General features: G+C 43.8%; 1 protein-coding gene across 3 annotated transcripts in view; it reads right to left on the reverse strand.

The window, feature by feature from the left end:
• LOC143134504 (CUGBP Elav-like family member 5) overlaps positions 1-22500 on the reverse strand; it is a 108067-nt gene that overhangs the window by 12745 nt on the left and 72822 nt on the right. For 2 of the 3 annotated variants that reach the window (XM_076294921.1, XM_076294919.1), the window contains exons 4-6: positions 10329-10457; positions 5902-5981; positions 3257-3403 (exon numbers count right to left, since the gene is read on the reverse strand). In XM_076294921.1, the coding sequence (XP_076151036.1) occupies positions 3257-3403; positions 5902-5981; positions 10329-10457 (356 nt within the window). Of the gene's footprint in view, positions 1-3256; positions 3404-4021; positions 4049-5897; positions 5982-10328; positions 10458-22500 lie in introns of all 3 variants that reach the window. The other variant, XM_076294920.1, reaches the window with a different exon arrangement.

Consider the following 22500-nt stretch of genomic DNA (forward strand, 5'->3'; position numbering starts at 1 on the left):
ATTCCTGCTTTATATGTCCCGGTCAGCCAGAAAGAACGAATGAAACAAAATGCTCGTTTGAACGTGAACGGTTTTGTTCAGAGCTGAAAATGCAATTGTGTTTGACAGAGGGCAGATGTAAATTACTAGTGACAAAATATTAGCTTTCAGTGTGGCACGATGTCTTTGTAAATTAGCCTACGTTTAATTAAAAAGTGGTTAATTCTTCCTGCTTCTCCCTACAACCAGACAGTGTTGCAAATTGTGTCTTTCCGTCACTCTGTCTCTTTCGTTGCTCTGATTGGTTTTTGGCCTCTCCTATTGCGTCCGAGGCATTTTGATCGGCGTCCGTTTGGGAACGCCCTTTGGAAATGGGCTGTGAATGAACCTTCCCCAGACCCACTCTCAGTTACGACTGAAAAGGGTCTGGTTTCAACCGGGCTAGCTAGATGCTAGAATACATTGAAAATCGAACTCCAACATTGTTCTATTTTAAAGGCACGCTCTGTAACTCCAGTCATTTCTTCGCCGATTTCACACTTTTGTTGTCACATTTTTCCCTACGGAACTCCCCCTACAGCTTTGGGGTGCATGTTTCACAACCATCTCTTTGGGCTTTTCACTGGCTCTACCATGATGAACATCTAAAAAACCATTGTTGCTTGTTCTTATAGCTAGCCTACATGGCTAACTGGTGCTTGCAGGGCGTGTGTATGTCCAGAGAATGTTAAGCATTGAAGGCCAGATGTATGTACATTTATGAACGTAGCGTTATCAGTGCCATGGCCAACCCGCAAAAAACCCACACTGTGACACTTCAGTTATTCCAATAAACCATGCTTTACTAAAACCTAGCAGAGTATAGCCTACACGCATCTGCACTCGTCTATTATTTGACCTCATTGGCAAAGTGAAACTAACTTCACCATGGTGTCATAGTCATTGACAAAACAGTTTTACACAGTTAATTACTTTCACTATTGACTGACAATGGGTTACCATCGAAAACATAGCCTGAAAAAAGCCAGACTTTGTTCGAATGACTGAATAAAAAACCTAAGGACATTTATCCTGCAGAGGAGTTGCTGCTTACATCTTGTGACAGTGCGTCTTCAACTGTGCTTCATATGCACCTTTGCTATAGACCAGTTTTTTCTTGGTCAGTGGTGTAATGCTTTTTAGATGGTGTAAGATAATGATTTTTAGATAATGCACCAGACCCCATCTTAGGTTGTTAATTGCCACACCCCTGAGCACAAAGCTTAATAAAAGTGAAGTGCATGGCGCAAAACTCGAGTGTAAAATAGGAATAAACTTTGCGTCGGGATGATAATCTGTTTTGCGCCAGGTTTTGTGTCAATATATGTGAAAATACAGGGCCCAGCGGGACTGGTCATTAAAGGAATTATCCGGAGTAAAATGCCCTTTAGATCAATTTACGGATGATTGGGAGTACATACGTTGAGTTGACATCAAAATCAGTCGATTGCCGAATGTGGAGTAACACGCTCACGTCACGTGACATTTCAAAATTCCAACCTGTTAGTAAGCTAGGGTTTGCTGTTGCATACAACTTCTCCGCACTCCGGCTCCTACGGACTTTCCACTAAAGATGGCAGCTGCAGCTAGCCTAGAAATCTAGACGCGCCCCTAGTGGATGTTGGCAGTGTGACACGAGTTAAGCTTTTATTAAGTTGGCAAACGTTTGAACTAGCCAACTAGCTCCGCTGGTGGGAAACGCATGGGACTCATAGCGCTGCCGCTGTCCTATTGCGTGCAGAGGGAATTTGAAAGACAACTGATTATCCCGCCCCTCGGACTGAGCACTGCGAACAGTGAGTGTCCAGACCCTACATTTTAATGTGGGTCTGGCTCGTCAGGCTAAGCTGCAGCAGCAACATTTCCGGAAAGGTACTGGCATGATGAAATTCATTCTGGACTCTCTATCCGACCACAGACCTCGGGATACTTCGGTTTGGCTTTAGGGACCCTCTACTCACTACCACGTAAGTGAAATGTTGTTTGGAACTGTAGAAGTGGTATAAAAATAGCGTTTTGTAGAGGCGAAATGACATGCCCAGGTCACTTCCAGGCTAACGAGTTTTGACTAAAAACGGTAAAATCGAACTTTCTTAAAACACATCTGAATTACATGATTTTGATGTCAACTCAACGTATGTACTCCCAATCATCCGTAAATTGATCTAAAGTGCATTTTACTCTGGATAATTCCTTTAACACTACTATGTCCTCTCATTCACACTGTGTGTGTGTGTGTGTGTGCTCCTTCATGCGCACATGCAGGTGACTCCCTCGGGGCAGGATTTCAGAGAGAGAGAGAGAGAGAGAGAGTGAGTGGTGTGTGTGTGTTTGTTTTTGTTGTGGTGTGTGTGTGTGTGTGTGTGTGTGTGTGTGTGTGTGTGTGTGTGTGTGTGTGTGTGTGTGTGTGGGGGTGGATGGTCGAGGGAACAGGTGGGTGAGGGGATACCTGGGGGTTTCCGTCTGTTGCTTTCCCTTTTTAGTCATCACTTGGGGAGTCACACTTGGTGTGTGTGTATGTGTCTATGGCACAAAGGGACTGTCATTTGGCCATATTAGCGCTACAGCTGAGATCATAGCCCCTCTACACACACACACACACACACACACACACACACACCACAACACACATACACACACAGCTTATTCCATCTCTGAAACACATAATATTTAGCCTCTTAATTTGCATTGAGTTAAACTGAGATATGTGCTGACCCATTTGATAAGAGTCATAAGATGTGTGTGTTTGTATGTTTGTGTATTCTGTATGTGTTCATATTCGTGTGTAGCCTATGTGTGTGTGTGTGAGAGACTAATTAGATTCAGTATGCTCAGAGATCTATACCATAACAGGGTAACTGTGACTACAGGGAAAAATAAGCTTTTAAGATTTAAGAAGCCACCCACTGATGAGTCCTGATTGGCTCAGAGATCCCCTCTGAGTCCTGATTGGCTCAGAGTTTCCTTCTAAAGGTGTCCCATACATACATACATCTACAGTTATTATAATAGGATCATCTCCTCATCCCCTCATGTCTTCAACAGCACGATGACTTGTTTAGGTTAACACAATGTACATGTGTATTATTATCACATAATTATGTATTTATATATATTTATATATCTATGCCTGTGACTTTGTGAGTGTATGTGTGTGTGTGTGTGTGTGTGTGTGTGTGTGTGTGTGTGTGTGTGTGTGTGTATGTGTGTGTGTGTGTGTTTGTGTGTGTTTACTTACGGCGTGTGTGTATGTGCTGTAGGTAGTAAAGGGCAGCGCCACTGAGGGGTTGAAGATGCCGAAGTGTCCAACCATCTGCTGCATGCGGCGGATGGTGCGCTCCTTATCAGTGTCCGCAAACTTCACCACCAGACTGGACGACGCTCCCTAAGATGATAGACAGAGAGAGAGAGAGAGAGAGAGAGAGAGAGAAAGAGAGAGAGACAGTGAGAGAGGGAGAGAGAGGGACATATAAAACCCCTATAATAAACCATCATATGGATAGAGGACCCTCAAGGTATCACCCCACCTACACCCACACCATAGTAAGGTATCACCCCACCTACACCCACACAAAAGTAAGGTATTACCACACCCACACCATATTAAGGTATCACCCCACCTACACCCACACCATAGTAAGGTATCACCCCACCTACACCCACACCATAGTAAGGTATCACCCCACCTACCCCACCTACACCCACACCATATTAAGGTATCACCCCACCTACACCCACACCATAGTAAGGTATCACCCCACCTACACCCACACCATAGTAAGGTATCACCCCACCTACCCCACCTACACCCACACCATATTAAGGTATCACCCCACCTACACCCACACCATAGTAAGGTATCACCCAACCTACACCCACACCATAGTAAGGTATCACCCCACCTACACCCACACCATAGTAAGGTATCACCCCACCTACACCCACACCATAGTAAGGTATTACCACCTACACCCACACCATAGTAAGGTATCACCCCACCTACACCCACACCATAGTAAGGTATTACCACCTACACCCACACCATAGTAAGGTATCACCCCACCTACACACCATAGTAATGGGGCATCAAGTACAGAACATCTCTCTTTCTCTGTTAGTGTGTGTATGTTCTATAAGCTTTCTCTCTCTGTGAGCATGTGTGTGCTCTCTCTTTCTGTGTGTGTGTGTGTGTGTGTGTGTGTGTGTGTGTGTGTGTGTGTGCGTGTGTGTGTGTGTGTGTGTGTGTGTGTGTGTGTGTGTGTGTGTGGGTGTGTGTGTGAGCCCCATACTGTCAGATGGAGTTAGGCCTCCTGAGCGTCCCCTGCAGTGTGTCTTTGAAGGCTGGGCTTTGGTGATTAATTCATACCAGTGAATGATTCATGACACACACACGGTTTAGGCAGGGCACTCACACACCAGACGCCAACACACACACTCCTGCTGTGAACACTGACACAGATCATATCTGAGTGGGGTGTGTGTGTGTGTGTGTGTGTGTGTGTGTGTGTGTGTGTGTTCATCTACTTTATGCCCACACATAATTTCACACATTCAGACAGTCACGTCCCTCTCTCCTGTCTCTCCTTCTTTCACACACACACACACACACACAGACACACACACACACACACACACACACACACACACACAGACACACACACACACACACACACAAACACTCAAATACAAAAGTTATTGAATTTCAGGCTACATGTGGATCCATGAAAGTGTTTGTGTGTGTGTAAGCATATGTGTTTGTGTATGTGTTAGCATAATGTGTTTTTATGTGTGTGTAAGCATATATGTCTGTGTGTGTGTGTAAGCTTATATGTTTGTGTGTGTCATATGTGTTTGTGGATGTGTTAACTTATGTGTTTATGTATGTGTTAGCATATGTGTTTGTGTGTGTGTGTTAGCGTGTTTGTGTGTGTGTTAGCATATGTGTTTGTGTGTGTGTTATATGTGTTTGTGTAAGTGTTAGCATATGTGTTTGTGTGTGTTTTAGCATATGTGTTTGTGTGTGTGTTAGCATATGTGTTTGTGTATGTGTTAGCATATTTGTTTTGTGTGTATTATTTGATAATCCACATAATATTTCCATGTGAATTAACTGATTTGACTGTACATCCATTGGCTCCCTATAGTAGCCAGAATTAAATTTGAACGTCTCACTTTGGCCTATAGGACACTGACTGGATCTGCTCCTATTTTAATTCAATAATCAAGCCTTACATCCCCAACCTCCCACTGCGATCTTCTGATGAGCGTCTGTTATGTCGACCAGTCATAAAAATTAGGTCTAATTCAAGACTCTATTCCTCAGTGGTTATGTTGGTGGAATGAGTTGCCCAGTGCTCTCCGTTTCTGTGGTATTTTTGTGTCGTTTAAGAGGGGTCTAAAGACATTCCTGTTCAACATGTACCTAGTTGTTTAAGCGCTTCTTATGTGTTATGGTTTGTATAATATTGTTTTATTTTCATTAGGCTGTTGAGGTTGTTAATTTGACATTATTGTTTATTATTGATATTCTCCTTAATGTAGTCTTACCATGTCATTGTTTTTATATTATTGATTGAATGGACATTATTGTTTTATTATTGCTTTCCCCCTCATTTTCATAGCTTATTTTATTAGGCTATTGATTGAATTGATATTGTTGTTTATTATTACTATTCTCCTTATTATATTTGACCAACATTCTAATCTGTTCCCTGTTCAATTTTAAATATTATGTTGTTTTGTATTTGTGTGTCGCTTTGGACAAAGGCGTCTACCAAATCCATAACCATAACATGTTTTTGGTAAGTGTGTGTGTGTGTGTGTGTGTGTGTGTGTGTCTGTGTGTGTGTGTGTGTGTGTGTGTGTGTGTGTGTATACACTCACAGGCATGGTCTGGCTCCCGTGAAGGGCACTGATTGCTGCCTGGGCTTCTGTATGTGTAGAGTATTTCACAAACGCACAACCTGCAACACAATACACCCTCATAAACATACATAACATTTAACATAACCCAACTATCACAGTCTGTTATGTGGTCAAAATATTCCAAGAAAACTTGTGTGAGACTGCACCTTTATTCATCACACCGAGGACATGTTACCCACACGAAATATCATGTAACAAGCCCACTTCTCTGTAGCTGAAGTCTGTTCTTATACCATTAAAGGTACACTATGCAAGATTTCCACCTTAAAGGAACACGCCACCCAATGTCAGTAGTAATATATGTTCTTACCTTAACTTTCACGAGTTGAGTCATACCTCTCCCGTGTCGGTCCGTGCACTCAAACGCTCTGGTGCGCGGCTGGACTGTGTTAGCATGTTGCTATGCTAGCGGGCTTTGCCGTAACTAAGCGTAGAAGTAATCAAAAACATCCACGTTTTCCCGACTTAAATACAGTTGCACGAGTAGTTGATAGAAATGCTACGGCCACGCAACATGAAACGTGGCGATTTTCCAAGCGAATAAACAGGAGAACTGTGTGGCGCAATAGCACTTGGGAGTACTTCGACCTAGCGTAGTAGTATGTTAACACCTAATTGTAGATCCTATCCACCACAGAGTTTAGAATCCATGCTGGATCGACCCTCAGCCTCTCCTTCCCTCTGAGCGAGAGAGAGGCACACACACTAGAGATGCGCTGATGGGCTATTATTTCAACCATAACTGCATAGCAAAACTTATCATCCATCAGCCATCCATCAGCACCAAAGTTTTTTGACCAATTTTCAAAACCGCACCCGCCCACCATCCGCTAGTTGTTTTAATGTAGGCTATATGGGTGATGCAGCGCTGCTGACGTGAGGCTAGAAAGCCCCTGCCTGTTCTAGAAAGACTGATCAAATGCAGCAAATATATTAAAAGGCTAAAGTCGTACATTGGCTATGTTGTAGCCTATCCCCAGAATATCAGCAGCAAACTCAGTCTCTGTCTCGCAAAACAGTCTCCAAATAAAACGCACATCGGCCTGTTGCCTATTCTGCCAGCTTGTGACAATATATCGTCCAAAATGCTTGATTGCATTGCATTCTCCACATTTTTAGCTAAATTTCCATGTACCACATCAGCATTTTTGTTCAGTGAATCTTTTGTAAATTGCTTTACAATTACCATCGGGCCTATAGGCCTATTGCCTGGCTTGCCTCAGCTTCGGTCACGTCCTTTTACAATTTTATCATTGTAATAAAAAACACAATTTGCCACATAATTTCAACATGCTCCTGGCCTACTAATTAATGCCTATTGTACTTTATTTTTTGCAAAAAGAAAGAAATCCTTGATAAAATAACAAGTCATTCACATTATAGGCTACTTTACACACTGTTATGTCAGGGTGACTGACAAGCCTGTTCTGAAGACTCCCATTCATTTTGACTGCACGAGCGACAGCACAATTCATTTTAAAGCAATTTACAAAAGATTCACTGAACAAAAATGCTGACGTCATGTCAGCAGCACTGCATCACCCATATAGCCTACATTAAAACAACCAGCGGATGGTGGGCGGGTGCGGTTTTGAAAATTGGTCAAAAAACTTTGGTGCTGATGGATGGCTGATGGATGATAAGTTTTGCTATGCAGTTATGGTTGAAATAATAGCCCATCAGCGCATCTCTAGTGTGTGTGCCTCTCTCTCGCTCAGAGGGGAGGGAGAGGCTGAGGGTCGATCCAGCATGGATTCTAAACTCTGTGGTGGATAGGATCTACAATTATGTGTTAACAATACTACTACGCTAGGTCGAAGTACTCCCAAGTGCTATTGCGCCACACATTGTAGTTCTCCTGTTTATTCGCTTGGAAAATCGCCACGTTTCATGTTGCGTGGCCGTAGCATTTCTATCAACTACTCGTGCAACTGTATTTAAGTCGGGAAAACGTGGATGTTTTTGATTACTTCTACGCTTAGTTACGGCAAAGCCCGCTAGCATAGCAACATGCTAACACAGTCCAGCCGCGCACCAGAGCGTTTGAGTGCACGTACCGACACGGGAGAGGTATGACTCAACTCGTGAAAGTTAAGGTAAGAACATATATTACTACTGACATTGGGTGGCGTGTTCCTTTAATATAACCTCTGCGAACTTGAACTTGTAATAGGGGAATCGTTCACTTAGCATAGCCATACAGCATAGCCGTAGCGAGTCGCTAACGAGTGAACCAGCAATGCAACTTCAAAATTTCTTGACTCGAAGACATCTCGCGAGAATCGTGAGACATTACCTTGTCAGTAGATCTAGCTCTTTGGAGATGGTTTTGCCTGTTGTTAGTCCTTTGCCTCCACAACAAAAGCATTTTCATTGTGCACAGGGAAAACAAGCCACGAGAAGTAGGCTATTTACAACGGCAAATTAAAATATAAATATATAGTGACTCTAGGGGGAGCTCTACAGTCGTCAAAAATACCTGAAACTGCATAGTATACCTTTAATACACACACAGAGAAATCAGGAGGTATCACCCCCAACAATGATCCATCCAACCAGTTAGTATTAACAGAGATAAGAATATTTACAAAACCCCTTAACTTTCCCCTAACCTAGGCAATGTTTGCGTTGGTATTCCCCCTGGGGTCAGCACCATCAGATAACTTAGAACATGCTTCTCACTATCCAATGATTCCCACAAAGGGAGGCTTCCAAAAACACAGGAGGTATATCAATAGACTCAGTCAAAGGAAGGTTACTATGGGCTGTATTTTGCACACCAGCGCATGGCGTAAAAATCGTTTTCCACCCAAGCAAAGTTTAATTCGGTATTTTGCACGTTTATTTTTTAAACATTGCGTCCAGGGGTGTGGCAATTAACAACCTAGGGAGGGGCCTGGCGCGTTGTCTAAAAATCGCTATTGTACACCACCTAAACCTGGTCAGAAGTCAATGGCGAGTTGTTCATATGCTATTTTAAGAGCGCATGTCAACAGTCATATTGGCAGGTGCACGCACCATCCTTCTATCATTCATGAACCACCAGCGCACGTCCATGCAAAGCATTACAAATTGCACGATTACAATGGGAAACATAATTAGAATAAAGATATTACGAAATACTGTACATCTCATGATGAGTAGTTATTCACCATCATTTGCAAATTGGTAATGACGGTTAAAAGTGATTAGGGGAGAGGCGAGAGACACGTATGGAGCACAGCTGAAGACACACTGTCACGAGATATAAGCAACTCCTCTGCAGGATAAATGTTGTTTTATTCAGTCATTTGAGCAATATTAATGTAAGTGTTGTTTTTTCCAGCCTATGTTTTCGATGGTAACCCATTTTCAGTCAATAGTGAAAGTAACTGCATATAACTGTTTTCATTGACTGACACCTTGGTGAAGTTAGTTTCACTTTGCCAATGAGTTCAAATAATAGACGAGTGCAAATGCGTGAAGGCTATGCTAGGTTTTAGTAAAGCATGGTTTAAGAATGACTATTTCATACGGTCTCGCAGGCAGCCTCCTTCAAATGCACCGTTGAATGCTAAAATACCGATGCATTTATTTGACATATCGCGCTTTGCGCCGTTAAAGGGAATGACAGCTGTCATTCTCATTGGTTTAAAATGATGTTACGCCCCAAACACACCCATATGACTGATTAAAAAACCTAGGAACACCTTGTTGCACCATGCGCTCCACGTTTGATAACGAAACCCCTCCCAATGTGAACTGGACATCCTACTAAATTAGAATAGACTTTTGACGAGTGACGATGCACTTTAGAATGTCATGATAGGGCCCTATATCCTCACAGCACATATGCAGGTTAAACTAAAACATTTCATTCAATAAGAAACGTATCATGCGTTGTTATATCTATTACATAACATTTATAACAAATATGCATGCACAGTTACCCTACTGTAACATGTACATATTTGGGCTAATAGCCTCTTCACTAATATATCCCCACACAAGGGTTCCTACCTTGGCTGTTTCTGTCAGGACCTTTTAAGACAGAACACACCTCAATGACTTCATAGGGCTAAAATCATAGATATTAGAAAGCTAGATACCGCATTGGGCTCCCGAACGTACGTAAATAGCGTCGACATCTTGGTGGGGGCAACAATAACTGGAGGCCAATGGAGAAACACGAGACTCTGACTGGAAATCAAACAGGTGTCTCTGATTGCGGCAAGTGTTGCTGTCACTCCTCCATAGACAGTAAACATGCTGCCCCCAGCAATATGGCGGCCGTGTTTATGTATGCCACTTAATAGAACTAGTGCCCAACTAGTGCCCGGTATCTAGCTTTCTAATATCTATGGCTAAAATAACAGAGCAAGTGAAAGAACATAGATGGTTCCTACCTTTGCTGTTTCCATCAGGACCTCTCAAGACAGTACACTCCTCAATGACTCCATAGGGCTCGAAAAGGCGATACACATCCTCCTCTGTCTGCTGCTTATTGAGCATCCCCACAAACAGCTTCCTGTCCTCTGGGGGGAGAGAGAGAGAGAGAGAGAGAGAGAGAGAGAGACAGAGGCAGAGAGAGAGGGAGAGCAAGAGAGAGTGAGAGAGAGAGAGAAAGAGAGAGAGAACGGTGAATAAAGAGAACATCTCCTGCAGACTCCATGTACCAAAGATATGGGCAGGGGTCCAGTGCACAATGCTTACAGTGATACTGTGATGATGCACACAAACACACACAAACACACACACACACACGCACACACACACTCAGCATTTATTGTCTATGGCAGTACTAGGGCAGATGCTCCAGACCAGAGGTGACACCTGTCAAAGCCTGTAGGGCTATAGACCACATAAAGCAGACATATACTCTCTCTCTCTCTCTCTCTCTCTCTCTCTCTCACACACACACACACACACACACACACACACACACACACGCACACACACATACACATACTGTACACACACACACACACACACACATTTGACTTTCTTTCTGCTGTCTCTCTTTCACACACTTTTTTGTCCGATTTTCACGAAACTTAGTACATATGATCTTCAGACCAAGCAGCATAAAAGTTATCCCTTTTCGTCTTCGGAACTAAAACCGTTCTTCTGTAACAGCCAATCGAAATTTGTGGCGAAGCCGCCAAACAGGAAGTGAGCTCATTTCTCCGCAACCATTTCATGTATCATAACCAAACTTAGTACGTGGACTCATAACCAGATCCGGAGGATGTTCAAAAACGTTGGTGACCTTTCACCTCTAGGGGGCGCTGCAATTAGGAAAAATGTGTTTTGGCCTGTAGCTGCTGTTGTGTTTGGAATTAAAATGTACTAGTGGGGTCTGTTAATACTGTTGGAGGTCCATAGGCTGACCCATGCCAAATTGTGATGTCATCGTAATTAATTCGGCCGCCATATTGGATTTAATCAAAAACACCTAAAAGTTTTCACAGGTCACAAAGTTTGTCCGATTTTCATTAAACTTGGTGCAGATGATCTTCAAGCCTCAAAAAAGCCTCAAAAAAGTTATCCCTTTTTGTCTTCAAATCTGAAACCGTTCTCCCGTAACAGCCAATTAAAATTGTTGGCAAAGCTGCCAAACAGGAAGTGAAGTGATATCTTCTCGTGTCAAGACTAAACTTACTACATGTGCTCAGCACCCAATTAGGAGGAGGCTCAAGAAATGTGGTACATTTTGACCACAGCGTGGCGCTATAATCACAGGAAGTAGGCTTATATCTCAGCAATGCTTACACATATTGAAAGAAACCAAACTTAGTACATGGACTTGAGACCCCATCCTGAAGACGCACAATAAATTTGGAGTCTTTTGACCACTAGGGGGCGCGATAATCACAGGAAATTAGCTCATATCTCAGCAACGCCTTTACATATCGAAACCAAACTTGGTATATGGACTCGGCACCCGATCCTGAGGACGCACAACACATTTGGTGTACTTTGACCACTAGGGGCGCTATAATTAGGAAGACTTTTTCGTATCGACACCAAACTTGGTACGTTGATTCGTGAACACATCCTAAGGACCCACAATTTATTTGGTGTGCTTTGACCACTAGGGGTGCTATAATTATCAACACTTTCACCTATTTAAACCAAACTTGGTATGTGGACTTAGGAGTACATCTTGAGGACACACAATAAATTCGGTGACCTTCGAATCCAGTCCAGTCCAGTTCAATCAAGTCCAATCCAATCCAATCTAACACAACACAGTCAAGTCCAGTCCAATCCAATCCAATCCCAACTCCTGCTTAACTGCTTGGCCCCCTCATTGCTGCTTGCAGCTATATTTATTCTGTAGTTTTGTTCAGGATTGAGGATGATTGAGTGATATCATTATTCTGTAGTTTTGTTCAGGATTGATGATGATTGAGTGATATCATTATTCTGTAGTTTTGTTCAGGATTGAGGATGATTGAGTGATATCATTATTCTGTAGTTTTGTTCAGGATTGATGATGATTGAGTGATATCATTATTCTGTAGTTTTGTTCAGGATTGTAGAAACGATGAGATGACCCCTTACGAAAGGACTGCAGTCTGAACTGGAGCTGACCAACAGTGTCACACTGTAACAGTCATTCAAGGAATTTACATTGTTTGTCTGAGAGGATACATGTTACAGTTAGTAATGGGAAATGTGTGTGTGTATGTTTTCTTTTTCTGTGTGTGTGTGTGTGTGTGTGTGTGTGTGTGTGTGTATGCACATATGTGTGTTCATGTCAGGGGGACATGAAAGAATACTCATGCTGTGCTATTTTTCTGTTGACTACAGGGATTTATGCTATCTGCTCCAAAAGCTGATGTTAGGCACTTACATACACAGACACACACAAGCACGCATGCACAAACGCACACACGCACACACAAGCCCTGAAGCAAGAGAGCAGTCAGCGGGCGTTTAAAAATACAGCTGATTTGGATGTCATTTGACTTGATCCCAAACAAGATTATTCTGAGAAACGATGCGGTCTCCGTGGGGACAGCTGATTGAGTTGTTGCCACGGAGACCTCTCTGTCAGTGCAGAAGCGTGTAGGCAGGCAGAGGATCTGGGCACTTTCACCTCCTGATGGCCTGCTCTCTCTCTCCCTCTGTATTTTCTCTCTTACACCCATACTCACACAAACACACACATGCAGACACAAATATGCACACACAAAAAACGCACAATGGTGTTTTAAGTCCCCAACGTCATCTTCCAGGCAGCGTTGCATGGAAGGCACTAGGGTTAGGCAAGTGTTAGGGTTAAGGTTAGGCGTAGGCGCCTTGAAGTCGACGGTGGGGGCTTAAAACACCACCAAGCCACACAATCATGAAATACAAGGAATGTACAAGATATACAAGGCAAACATACAAGAAACTAGAAACGGGCAAACTACAATCAAACACACACACACACACACACAAACACACACAAATATACACACCAAACATACACATATAAGCACATAGACACATATAGAAGCACACACACATACACAATCTCTCACACAAACAAATACACACATGCACGCGCAAATACACACACCAAACATACACATATAAGCACATAGACACATGGAAGCACACACACACAATCTCTCACTCTCACACAAACATAAACACACACACACACACACACACACACAAACACTCACACACAGTTGTTCATCCATGACGTGGCATGACGTTAGTTGGGGGCTAACACCCTCATCAGTTGGTGCCTCTACTATTGGCAGGCTGGTGATAGTTGCACTTCCATTTCACCATCCTCTTCCTCTGTTGCCATGCCAATTGCCTGCTCCATCACCACATTAGAGGATTTCATGTGTTGCATTACAGGTTGCAATAACAGCTTTCACTCTCTCTTTCTCTCGCAATCTCCCTCACACACACACACACACACACACACACACACACACACACACACACACACACACACACACACTGGTCAGAAGAACTGCCTTTTGCCATGGCTGAACTGTTGTCAACAATGAGGGAGTGATTCAGCACCATAGGAACAGCAGCATTGAGGGGTAGATGTACTATAGCTTTTGCACCTACTTCAAAACGTGTGCGTAAAAACATGGCGTGGTATGTACAAACAGGCCACATTTAGGTAAAACCACACACTGCCTGTCACAGGAGCTGAGAATGGCAAATTGCGCTTTTCCATGCCATAAGAAGAATTTGGGAATTATGTGTAAAAAGATTTAATGGGAGGAGAACCATAAAATGCGGCTCATTATGTATTCCTGTATAAAAACAGTTTTGCGGTGAAATACTTCCGCCTTGTTAAAGCAGGTGTTAATCCAAAGTGTGATTAAATGTGTCAGTAAGAGAAACATTCAAAGACAACAGAATCGGTATTCAGAGCACCAGTTTTGCTCTTTGTACTATGTCAGAAGCAACCTTAACTTTCGCTGGCCTTTCTAATGTCCAACTTTCACTTTCACGTCATCCACTTTAACTTTCCTACCTGCTAGATTTGGCTATTAAAGCCTATGTGCACAAGTAGTTGGAGTATTTTCTTATTTGGAGTAGAATCCTGCTCTGCATTATATCTCTGCTTGTTGACATTTTCATATGGCTGCTAAACTTTTAATTCCTTTTAATGTTGCCATCAGTTGACTACGTTCAACTGTGCTTGTGATTGAATCATGCAGTTCAGTTGTGAGCAGCACAAATTGCGGTAGAGGGTGGAGAAAGGCGCTGATGAGCTAAATGTATGATAATTACAGGGTTCCCACGGGTCATGGAATCATATCACAGAATTTTATCACGGTCTATTCCAGACATGGAAAGTCAGGGGATTTTATAATTTTGGGGGTAAAGTCATGGAATATCAGGGAATTTTGTTGCAGTAGTTTAAAATGTACTTACCAAAATGCATTAATACAAATATTTCCATGCATAATTGGTGTGCATATCTGGTTATTAGCTTTACTGCTCCCGCTCAAAAAAAGTAAAAGATTCTTGAACGCTACGACGGCTGCTCTGAAATCATTGGTTGGTACATTTTGCCATTCATTATAGTAAGTCATGGAAATTCAGTTTTTTTGTCAGGGAAAGTCAAGGAAAAGTCATGGAATTTTACATTTGACTTAGAGTGGGAACCCTGTAAATAGCATGTAAAATGAAGAAGCACAGTGTGCGCTTTCTGCGGTCTGGCCATGGTGCTGATAATGCTGCGTTCACTTTCTGCGGTCTGGCCATGGTGCTAATAATGCTGCGTTCACTTTCTGCGGTCTGGCCATGGTGCTGATAATGATGCGTTCACTTTCTGCGGTCTGGCCATGGTGCTGATAATGATGCGTTCACTTTCTGCGGTCTGGCCATGGTGCTGATAATGCTGCGTTCACAAATCCACTGGCCAACCCAACCCCAACCCAACCCGACCCAACCCAACCCCAACCCAATCCCAAGCAAATGGACACCTCTGGAAGTCAGCCTCAGTGGGCACAATGCAGATGGGTGAAGGAAAGTAACTAATGATGGCCTGCTCTCTCTCTCTCTCTCTCTCTCTCTCTCTCTCTCTCTCTCTCACACACCCACACACACACACACACACACACACACAGAATCAGGTCAAAATGGCACAGCGTCTGTTTAGCACTGGAGGAGTGGACCGGGAGATGAAGAAGCTTTAGAGAGAGAGATGGAGTAAGAGAAAGAAAGAGAGAGTGGAAATCACAGGGGTGAGGCAGAATAACCAGCTGGAATTCTAGTTTTGTCAAAGTACAAGAAAGAAACTAAATAACACAAACACACACACATACAAACACACCCACCCACACACACACCCACCAACACACACACACACACACACACACATAACTGATCCTAAAAAGCAGTGCTCCAAATTGGCAAATTGGGTTATGGTTGTTTTAGCAGAGGTGCACACACACAAACACACACATGCATGCAATAAACAACCCCACAGACATACACACACATGCACACACACACTGTGAACTCTGGGTGCACTGAAGTAGAAAAAAATCACGCTAATTATATCCTCCATGTGCCACATGAGCATAAAAATCATCTTTTGCTCAACTCAGCAGAGCAAACACACACACACACACACACACACAAACACACACACACACACAAAGACACACTCCTGTGTGTGTGTTCGTGTGTGTACTTGTGTGCATGTGTGAGTGTGTGTATGTGTGTGTGTGTGCATGTGTGTGTGTGTAAGGTTGTTGGTGTGAGAGTGTAATGGATTTTGACAGCAAGACCACCACAGCTGAGAACCCATTAAGCAATGCAGACAGACACACACACACACACACACACATACACACACACACACACATGTTTGTTAGTGAGTCTATCATATTGAGGTTGAATGTGATCATCCACATTTTGTAAGGTTCAATATACTGAACACTATATATTCTCATGATCTCTGTACAATAAAGAGTTCAGGAACACTCTAATGCACAGACATGCACAGACACCAGCACTATTCTAGATATTACACATTCTTTCTCTCTCTCACACATTCTTTCTCTAACACACACACACACACACAGTATTAGCACAGAGCTCTTGGTGGCAATGATGACCTTGATGACAGCCAAGACTATGATGATGATGATGATGAAGATGAAAGTGGTACCATGGTGGTAGTGCCAGGGGAGAATCCAACTAGGGAGACGAGAATCCCACTCTCCCCTCTCTAACAACCCCCCCCCCCCCCACCACACACAAGCTCCCTCTCTCTCCCACTCTCCCCTCTCTAACAACCCCCCCCCACCACCACCCCCACCACACACACACACACACAAGCTCCCTCTCTCTCCCACTGTCCACTCTCTAACAAAGCCCTCTAGGGGGAAGCTCTGAATCTCTCTCTCTCTAACTCTCTCTTTGAGTAAGTGTGTCGCTCTTTGTCTTTGAGTAAGTGTGTGTATGAGTGAGTGTGTGCGTGTGTGTGTGTCCCATGGGAAAGGGGATGTGCAGCCCCTGGGTCAATAAGGATACAACCAGAACATCTGATGCTAATTCTCCTTGTCTCTCCCCCTCTCTCTCTTTGCTACACACACAAACACACACACACACACACGCAAAAATCACAAAGCTGTTCATCTTCTTTGTGTGTGTGTGTGTGTGAGAGAGAGAGAGAGACAGAGAGAGAGAGAGAATGTGTGTGTGTGCCCATGGGGAAACACCCCTGCTAGACTAGCCTAACTAGACACTTTGGTGAAGTGTTGTTTCAGTCCTGAGCCCCATATTATGGAGGTCCCCACATGGGGCACTTCTCTCCTTCTGCCATTCTCCTTTTCCATCAGTTGTCCCATTTTCCGATTAGCAACAGTCTCTCTCTACCCCTCTCTCTCTTCTTCTAACGCCCTCTCTCTCTCTTCTTCTAACTCCCTCTCTCTCTCTCTTTCTTTCTCTCTCTCTCTCTTCTAACTCTCTCTCTCTTCTTCTAACTCCCTCTCTCTCTCTCTCTCTTTCTCTCTGTTGATCTCTTTGTTCTGCTTTCTGAACCGTGGTCAGTTCATACTACACTACATTTCCAGGAAAAGCACACTGGCAGGCAATTTCATCAAATCAACCGTGTGTGTGTGTGTGTGCGTGTGTGATTGTGTGTGTGTGTGTGTGTGTGTTTGTGGAAGGGGCAGCGCACATGTGTGACACTTTGTGTGTGACAAAGTGTGTGCCTGACTGTGTGCGTGTGATAACGTATGTATCTTGGCTGTAAGCATCTGTCTCTATGCATCTGTGTTTGTGTGTGTGTGTGAGAGAGGGTGGTAAATTAGAACAGAGATCATATTGTCATGGTGGATTTGGGGCAGCAGCAGAGGCCCTCTTACGTAACCCGCTGTCTAGACGGCAGTGACAGTTCAAAGGATTCGTTCGAGGCAAAGTTAATTAGCTGATGATTGCTTCACAACTTTCCTCTCCTTTCTTTTTCCCTCCTCTCATCTCCTCTCCTCTTCTCCTCTTCTCTTCCTTCCCTCCCTTCTTCTGCTACATATGCTCCCCAGAGGATGACATTCCCCGCTTACTAACTCATCTAACATTACAATATGACACACTGTGTCTTGTTTGTCTTGTGTTTGTGTTTATTTACAAATGCCACACCAAAGCTAAACTTGGAGGAGTTGGTGTCTCTTGTCTGTCTGACCCTTACCTGACAAGCCAGACCCACATCAAGATGTTGGGTCTGGGAACACACCATTGGCAGGGCTCAATCCGAGGGGCGGGATAAACGGTTGTCTTTCAAATTTCCTCTGCACGCAATAGGATAGCGCTACAACCAATCTTTCTTTTTTAGGAATGACTTCAGTGTTGTTCTTTATTCTTTTCTCAAAGAAAAGCTTAACTCCAAGGGCCAGCAATTTGCCATTTTCAGCTCCCACGACAGGCAGTTTTACCTCAGTGCGGCCTGTTTGTACATACCTCGCCATGATTTTACGCGCAACAAATATGCCTGAAGTGGGCACAAAAGCGTTAGTACATCTGGCCCCAAGTCTTTCGCCAGCAGCAGCAGCCATCTTCTTTGTTTTCAAGTAGCAGGGAATTAACATGGAACCATCGCAACTCTTTGTTCAGCCCACCCACCGACTCCAGCTCGCAAGCCAACGGAGAGCTGCTAGATGACCCTGGCTGCAAATTACATTTGCTGCCGCTAGTGTGCCGCTAGGGTGTTAGTCTGACCCCCTAACCACACATGTTGTGTATGTGTGTGTGTAATAGAGCTTAGATCGGGTCCAAAAAATCAAGCCCGACCCTACCCGAGCCCGTGCACATTGTGCCCGAGCTCGACCCGGCCCGACACGTTAACTGTAATTATGAGCCCGAGCCCGATTTAAACCCGACATTTTTTAAATACGTGGGCCATTATAACTGACGTTCTCAACTACAATTCCGAGCTGTTTGAGCTACAGAAATCCGTTTAGAATTATATTAATGAATAATGCAACGGAGGATGAAGAATGTAGGCTAAACTATGTTTGTTTATTCAGAATGGAATGGATTGCAAATGAATCCGAATGAAGAAACGTCACTTACAACGTAAAATTATGTCCCTGCAGCAAAACTCAACGCATTTCTCTGTGAGGGCTTGCCTCGCTCTCAGGTGTATGCTTGGAGAAGTGACAAAAGAGGACATTGAAGGCTGGCTATCATTATTTCTGTCATGGCAAGCCTGCTTCATGTTCATCTTAAAGTCTTTTTGCTGTCATAGGTGAACATCGTGCGCACTTAATGCACGCAACAACTGACAAATGCATACCTCCGACTTTTCTCCAAACTTGCTCTAAGTTATTTCTCCTGTTTTAATTTTTTTTCTTTACATCTTCAAGCTTCACGTTGCACTTAAGCTACACAATAGGCCTACAGCACAGCAGGCCCGGTGTGATGCGTGCGAGTGGAGAAGCTGCGCATGACACGTGTTGCGCAGATGACATTACAAATGACATTTTGTAACTCTGAGCCTAACTTGTATAACGTTGTATACACTTGTTACTTAGGCCTAATTTGATAAATATAGGCTATAATATTTCTGAGTCTGACTATGGCATAGCTTTAGCTCCCCACCCAAGTAGGCTAATGATTTAAAAAAAAAAAATGCTTGATCAAGGACCCGGCCCGGCCCAGCCCGAGGATAGTGGCTGGAAATATCGGCCCGACCCGGCCCGCGGGTCGGGTCGGGTCAAATTCGAGCTCGGGCTCGGGCAGAGAATCTAAACTCTAGTGTGTAAACTGCAGATGTGGTGCAGCTGATCAGTAGGTGTGTATGTCTGTGTGTATGTGTGTGTAAACTGCAGGTGATCAGTAGTTGTGTATGTCTGTGTGTGTGTAAACTGCAAGTGATCATTAGTTGTGTAAGTCTCTGTGTGTGTGTAAAGTGCAGGTGTGCTGCAGGTGATCATTAGTTGTGTATGTCTTAGAGACCGACCGATCGATCGGCCAGCCGATTTAATCGGCCGATTTTTGCTATTTTTTAATCAATCGGCATTGGCCGATTTTCTTATTTGTGTGTTGTGTTGTCTGTGTGTTGGAGGAGTCCCAGGCAGGCACACTGGCGGGCCACACGGCCTGCTATCTAACCGCAGTCTAGACACTAAATAATGGGCTCTAGGTGGGAAGTAGAAAGCCACACTAGCGCTGATGTGCGTTTTTATGGCTGCTGTTTGGGAAACAAAAGGCAGAGGCACGGATGCTACAGACAGACAACGCCACCGCTGGCACAGGTCCCTGGACCCAAACACCACGGGTCCTATAGACAGACAACGCCACCGCTGGCACAGGTCCCTGGACCCAAACACCACGGGTCCTATAGACAGACAACGCCACCGCTGGCACAGTGCCCTGGACCCAAACATGACAGAGAGTTTACTATTCCGATTCTCTGGGTTTAATACTCTGTGTATAGTTGTGTAGTGGTGTGGTGTGGTGTGTATTAGAGAGTGTGTAGTGGTGTCGTGTGGTGTGTAGTGAGTAGTGAGTAGTTGTGTAGTGGTGTGTAGTTATGTAGTGGTGTGGTGTGTAGTGTGTAGTTGTGTAGTGGTGTGGTGTGTAGTGGTGTGTAGTGTGTAGTGGTGTGTAGTTGTGTAGTGGTGTGGTGTGGTGTGTATTAGAGCAGTGGTTCTCAAATGGGGGTACGTGAAGGCACTCGAGGGGGTACATGAGATTTTAAAATATACAAAGTTTAATAAATTAGACACTGATGGCACAGTGCTCTTTTTTCTCAACTAAAAATGCTTTGCGCTGGTTAGGGGGTACTTGGCTGAAAAAATATTTCACAGGGGGTACATAACTGAAAAAAGGTTGAGAACCACTGTATTAGTGTTGTTGTGTAGTGGTGTGGTGTGTAGTTGTGTAGTGGTGTGTAGTGTGTAGTGGTGTAGTGGTGTGTAGTTGTGTGGTGTGGTGTGTAGTGTGTATTAGAGTGTGTAGTCAATTTCAGTTTAATTTCACTTATAGAGCGGCAAAACATTACACACGCTTTACAGAATGTTAGACAATCAGAGAAAAAAGAAAAAAAGAAGGCCCATGGGTAACAGGGGCGAGGAAAAACTCCCTAGAATTGGAGATATACGTATAGGAAGAAACCTTGAGCAGATCCACGACTCAAGGGCCTGACCCATCTGCCTAGGGTCAGTTACAGAACAATAAGGTCTGTATACATGATAAATGCATAAGTTAGTCAGATGTAGAGAATAGAACATGGTGTTTAAAGCCACCTGAGGTGTATGTTACAAGAGGTGGGATGGTTACATATCCGGTATGATAATGCATGAATCCTATTTAGTGTCAGAAAGTTCAAATAGTCCAGTGTAGGAAATGTAATTGTCCAGGGGGATTAGGAGTTGTCATAGGGCAAGTGGTGCGTAACTAGGCTGTACGGGCCAGGAATCCAGCCAGAGTTGTCATAGGGCAAGTGGTGGGTCGCTAGGCTGTACGGGCCAGGAATCCAGCCAGAGTTGTCATAGGGCAAGTGGTGGGTCGCTAGGCTGTACAGGCCAGGAATCTGGGCAGGGGGGACAGTAATAGTCAAGTCAAGTCAACTTTATTTCTATAGTGCATTTCATACACAGAGGTCATTCAATGTGCTTTACATAAACAAAAGCAAACAGGAATAGTTGATAAAAGCATAGAAGGGCAATAGTCAAAGAATAGTTTAAAAAGTAAAGAATAATAATAAAATAATAATAATAATAAGAAGAAGAAAACATAAAACACACAAGGTCATAGTACATAAAAGCATAGCAGTGGTGTGGTGTGTGGTTGTGTAGTGGTGTGTAGTTGTGTGTAGTTGTGTAGTGGTGTGTAGTTGTGTAGTGGTGTGTGGTGTGTAGTTGTGTAGTGGTGTGTAGTTGTGTAGAGGTGTGTAGTTGTGTAGTTGTATAGTGGTGTGTAGTGGTGTTGTGTGGGGTGGTGTGTAGTGGTGTTGTGTGGTGTGGTGTGGTGTGTAGTTGTGTAGTGGGGTTGTGTGGTGTGGTGTTGTGTGGTGTGGTGTGTAGTGGTGTTGTGTGGTGTGGTGTGTAGTTGTGTAGTGGTGTGGCGTGTAGTGGTGTAGTGTGGTGTGTTGTTGTGTAGTGGTGTGTTGTGTAGTTGTGTAGTGGTGTGTAGTTGTGTAGTGCTGTGCAGTTGTGTAGTGGTGTGATGTGTGGTTGTGTAGTGGTGTGATGTGTAGTTGTGTAGTGGTGTGTAGTTCTGTAGTGGTGTGATGTGTAGTTGTGTAGTGGTGTGTAGTTGTGTGTAATGTAGCATAGTGTGTATCTGTGTCCACTGTTGCTGCAGTTGCTGGGTCTAGGTCTCAGTGTCCTCTAGTGAAGCTGCTGTCCGTGGTGCTGAGGGGGTCTGCAGTCAAGCTCAGTGCTCTCCAATACAGCAGCTTGTTAACCCAGCCCTAACCCATCTGTGTGTGTGTGTGTGTGTGTGTGTGTGTGTGTGTGTGTGTGTGTGTGTGTGTGTGTGTGTGTGTGTGTGTGTTAGTGTACACATGTGTCAGAGTGTACATATGCTCCCATGCCTGTGTGTGTGTGTGTGTGTGTGTGCTAAGCATGACCAACAAGTCACCTGCGTAAC

This window comes from Alosa pseudoharengus, unplaced genomic scaffold (genome assembly GCF_046254945.1).
Source record: "Alosa pseudoharengus isolate Yale_2024_CS ecotype anadromous, Long Island Sound unplaced genomic scaffold, YU_APseudo_1.1 YU_APseudo_1.1_scf_2, whole genome shotgun sequence".
Classification (NCBI taxonomy): domain Eukaryota; kingdom Metazoa; phylum Chordata; class Actinopteri; order Clupeiformes; family Clupeidae; genus Alosa; species Alosa pseudoharengus.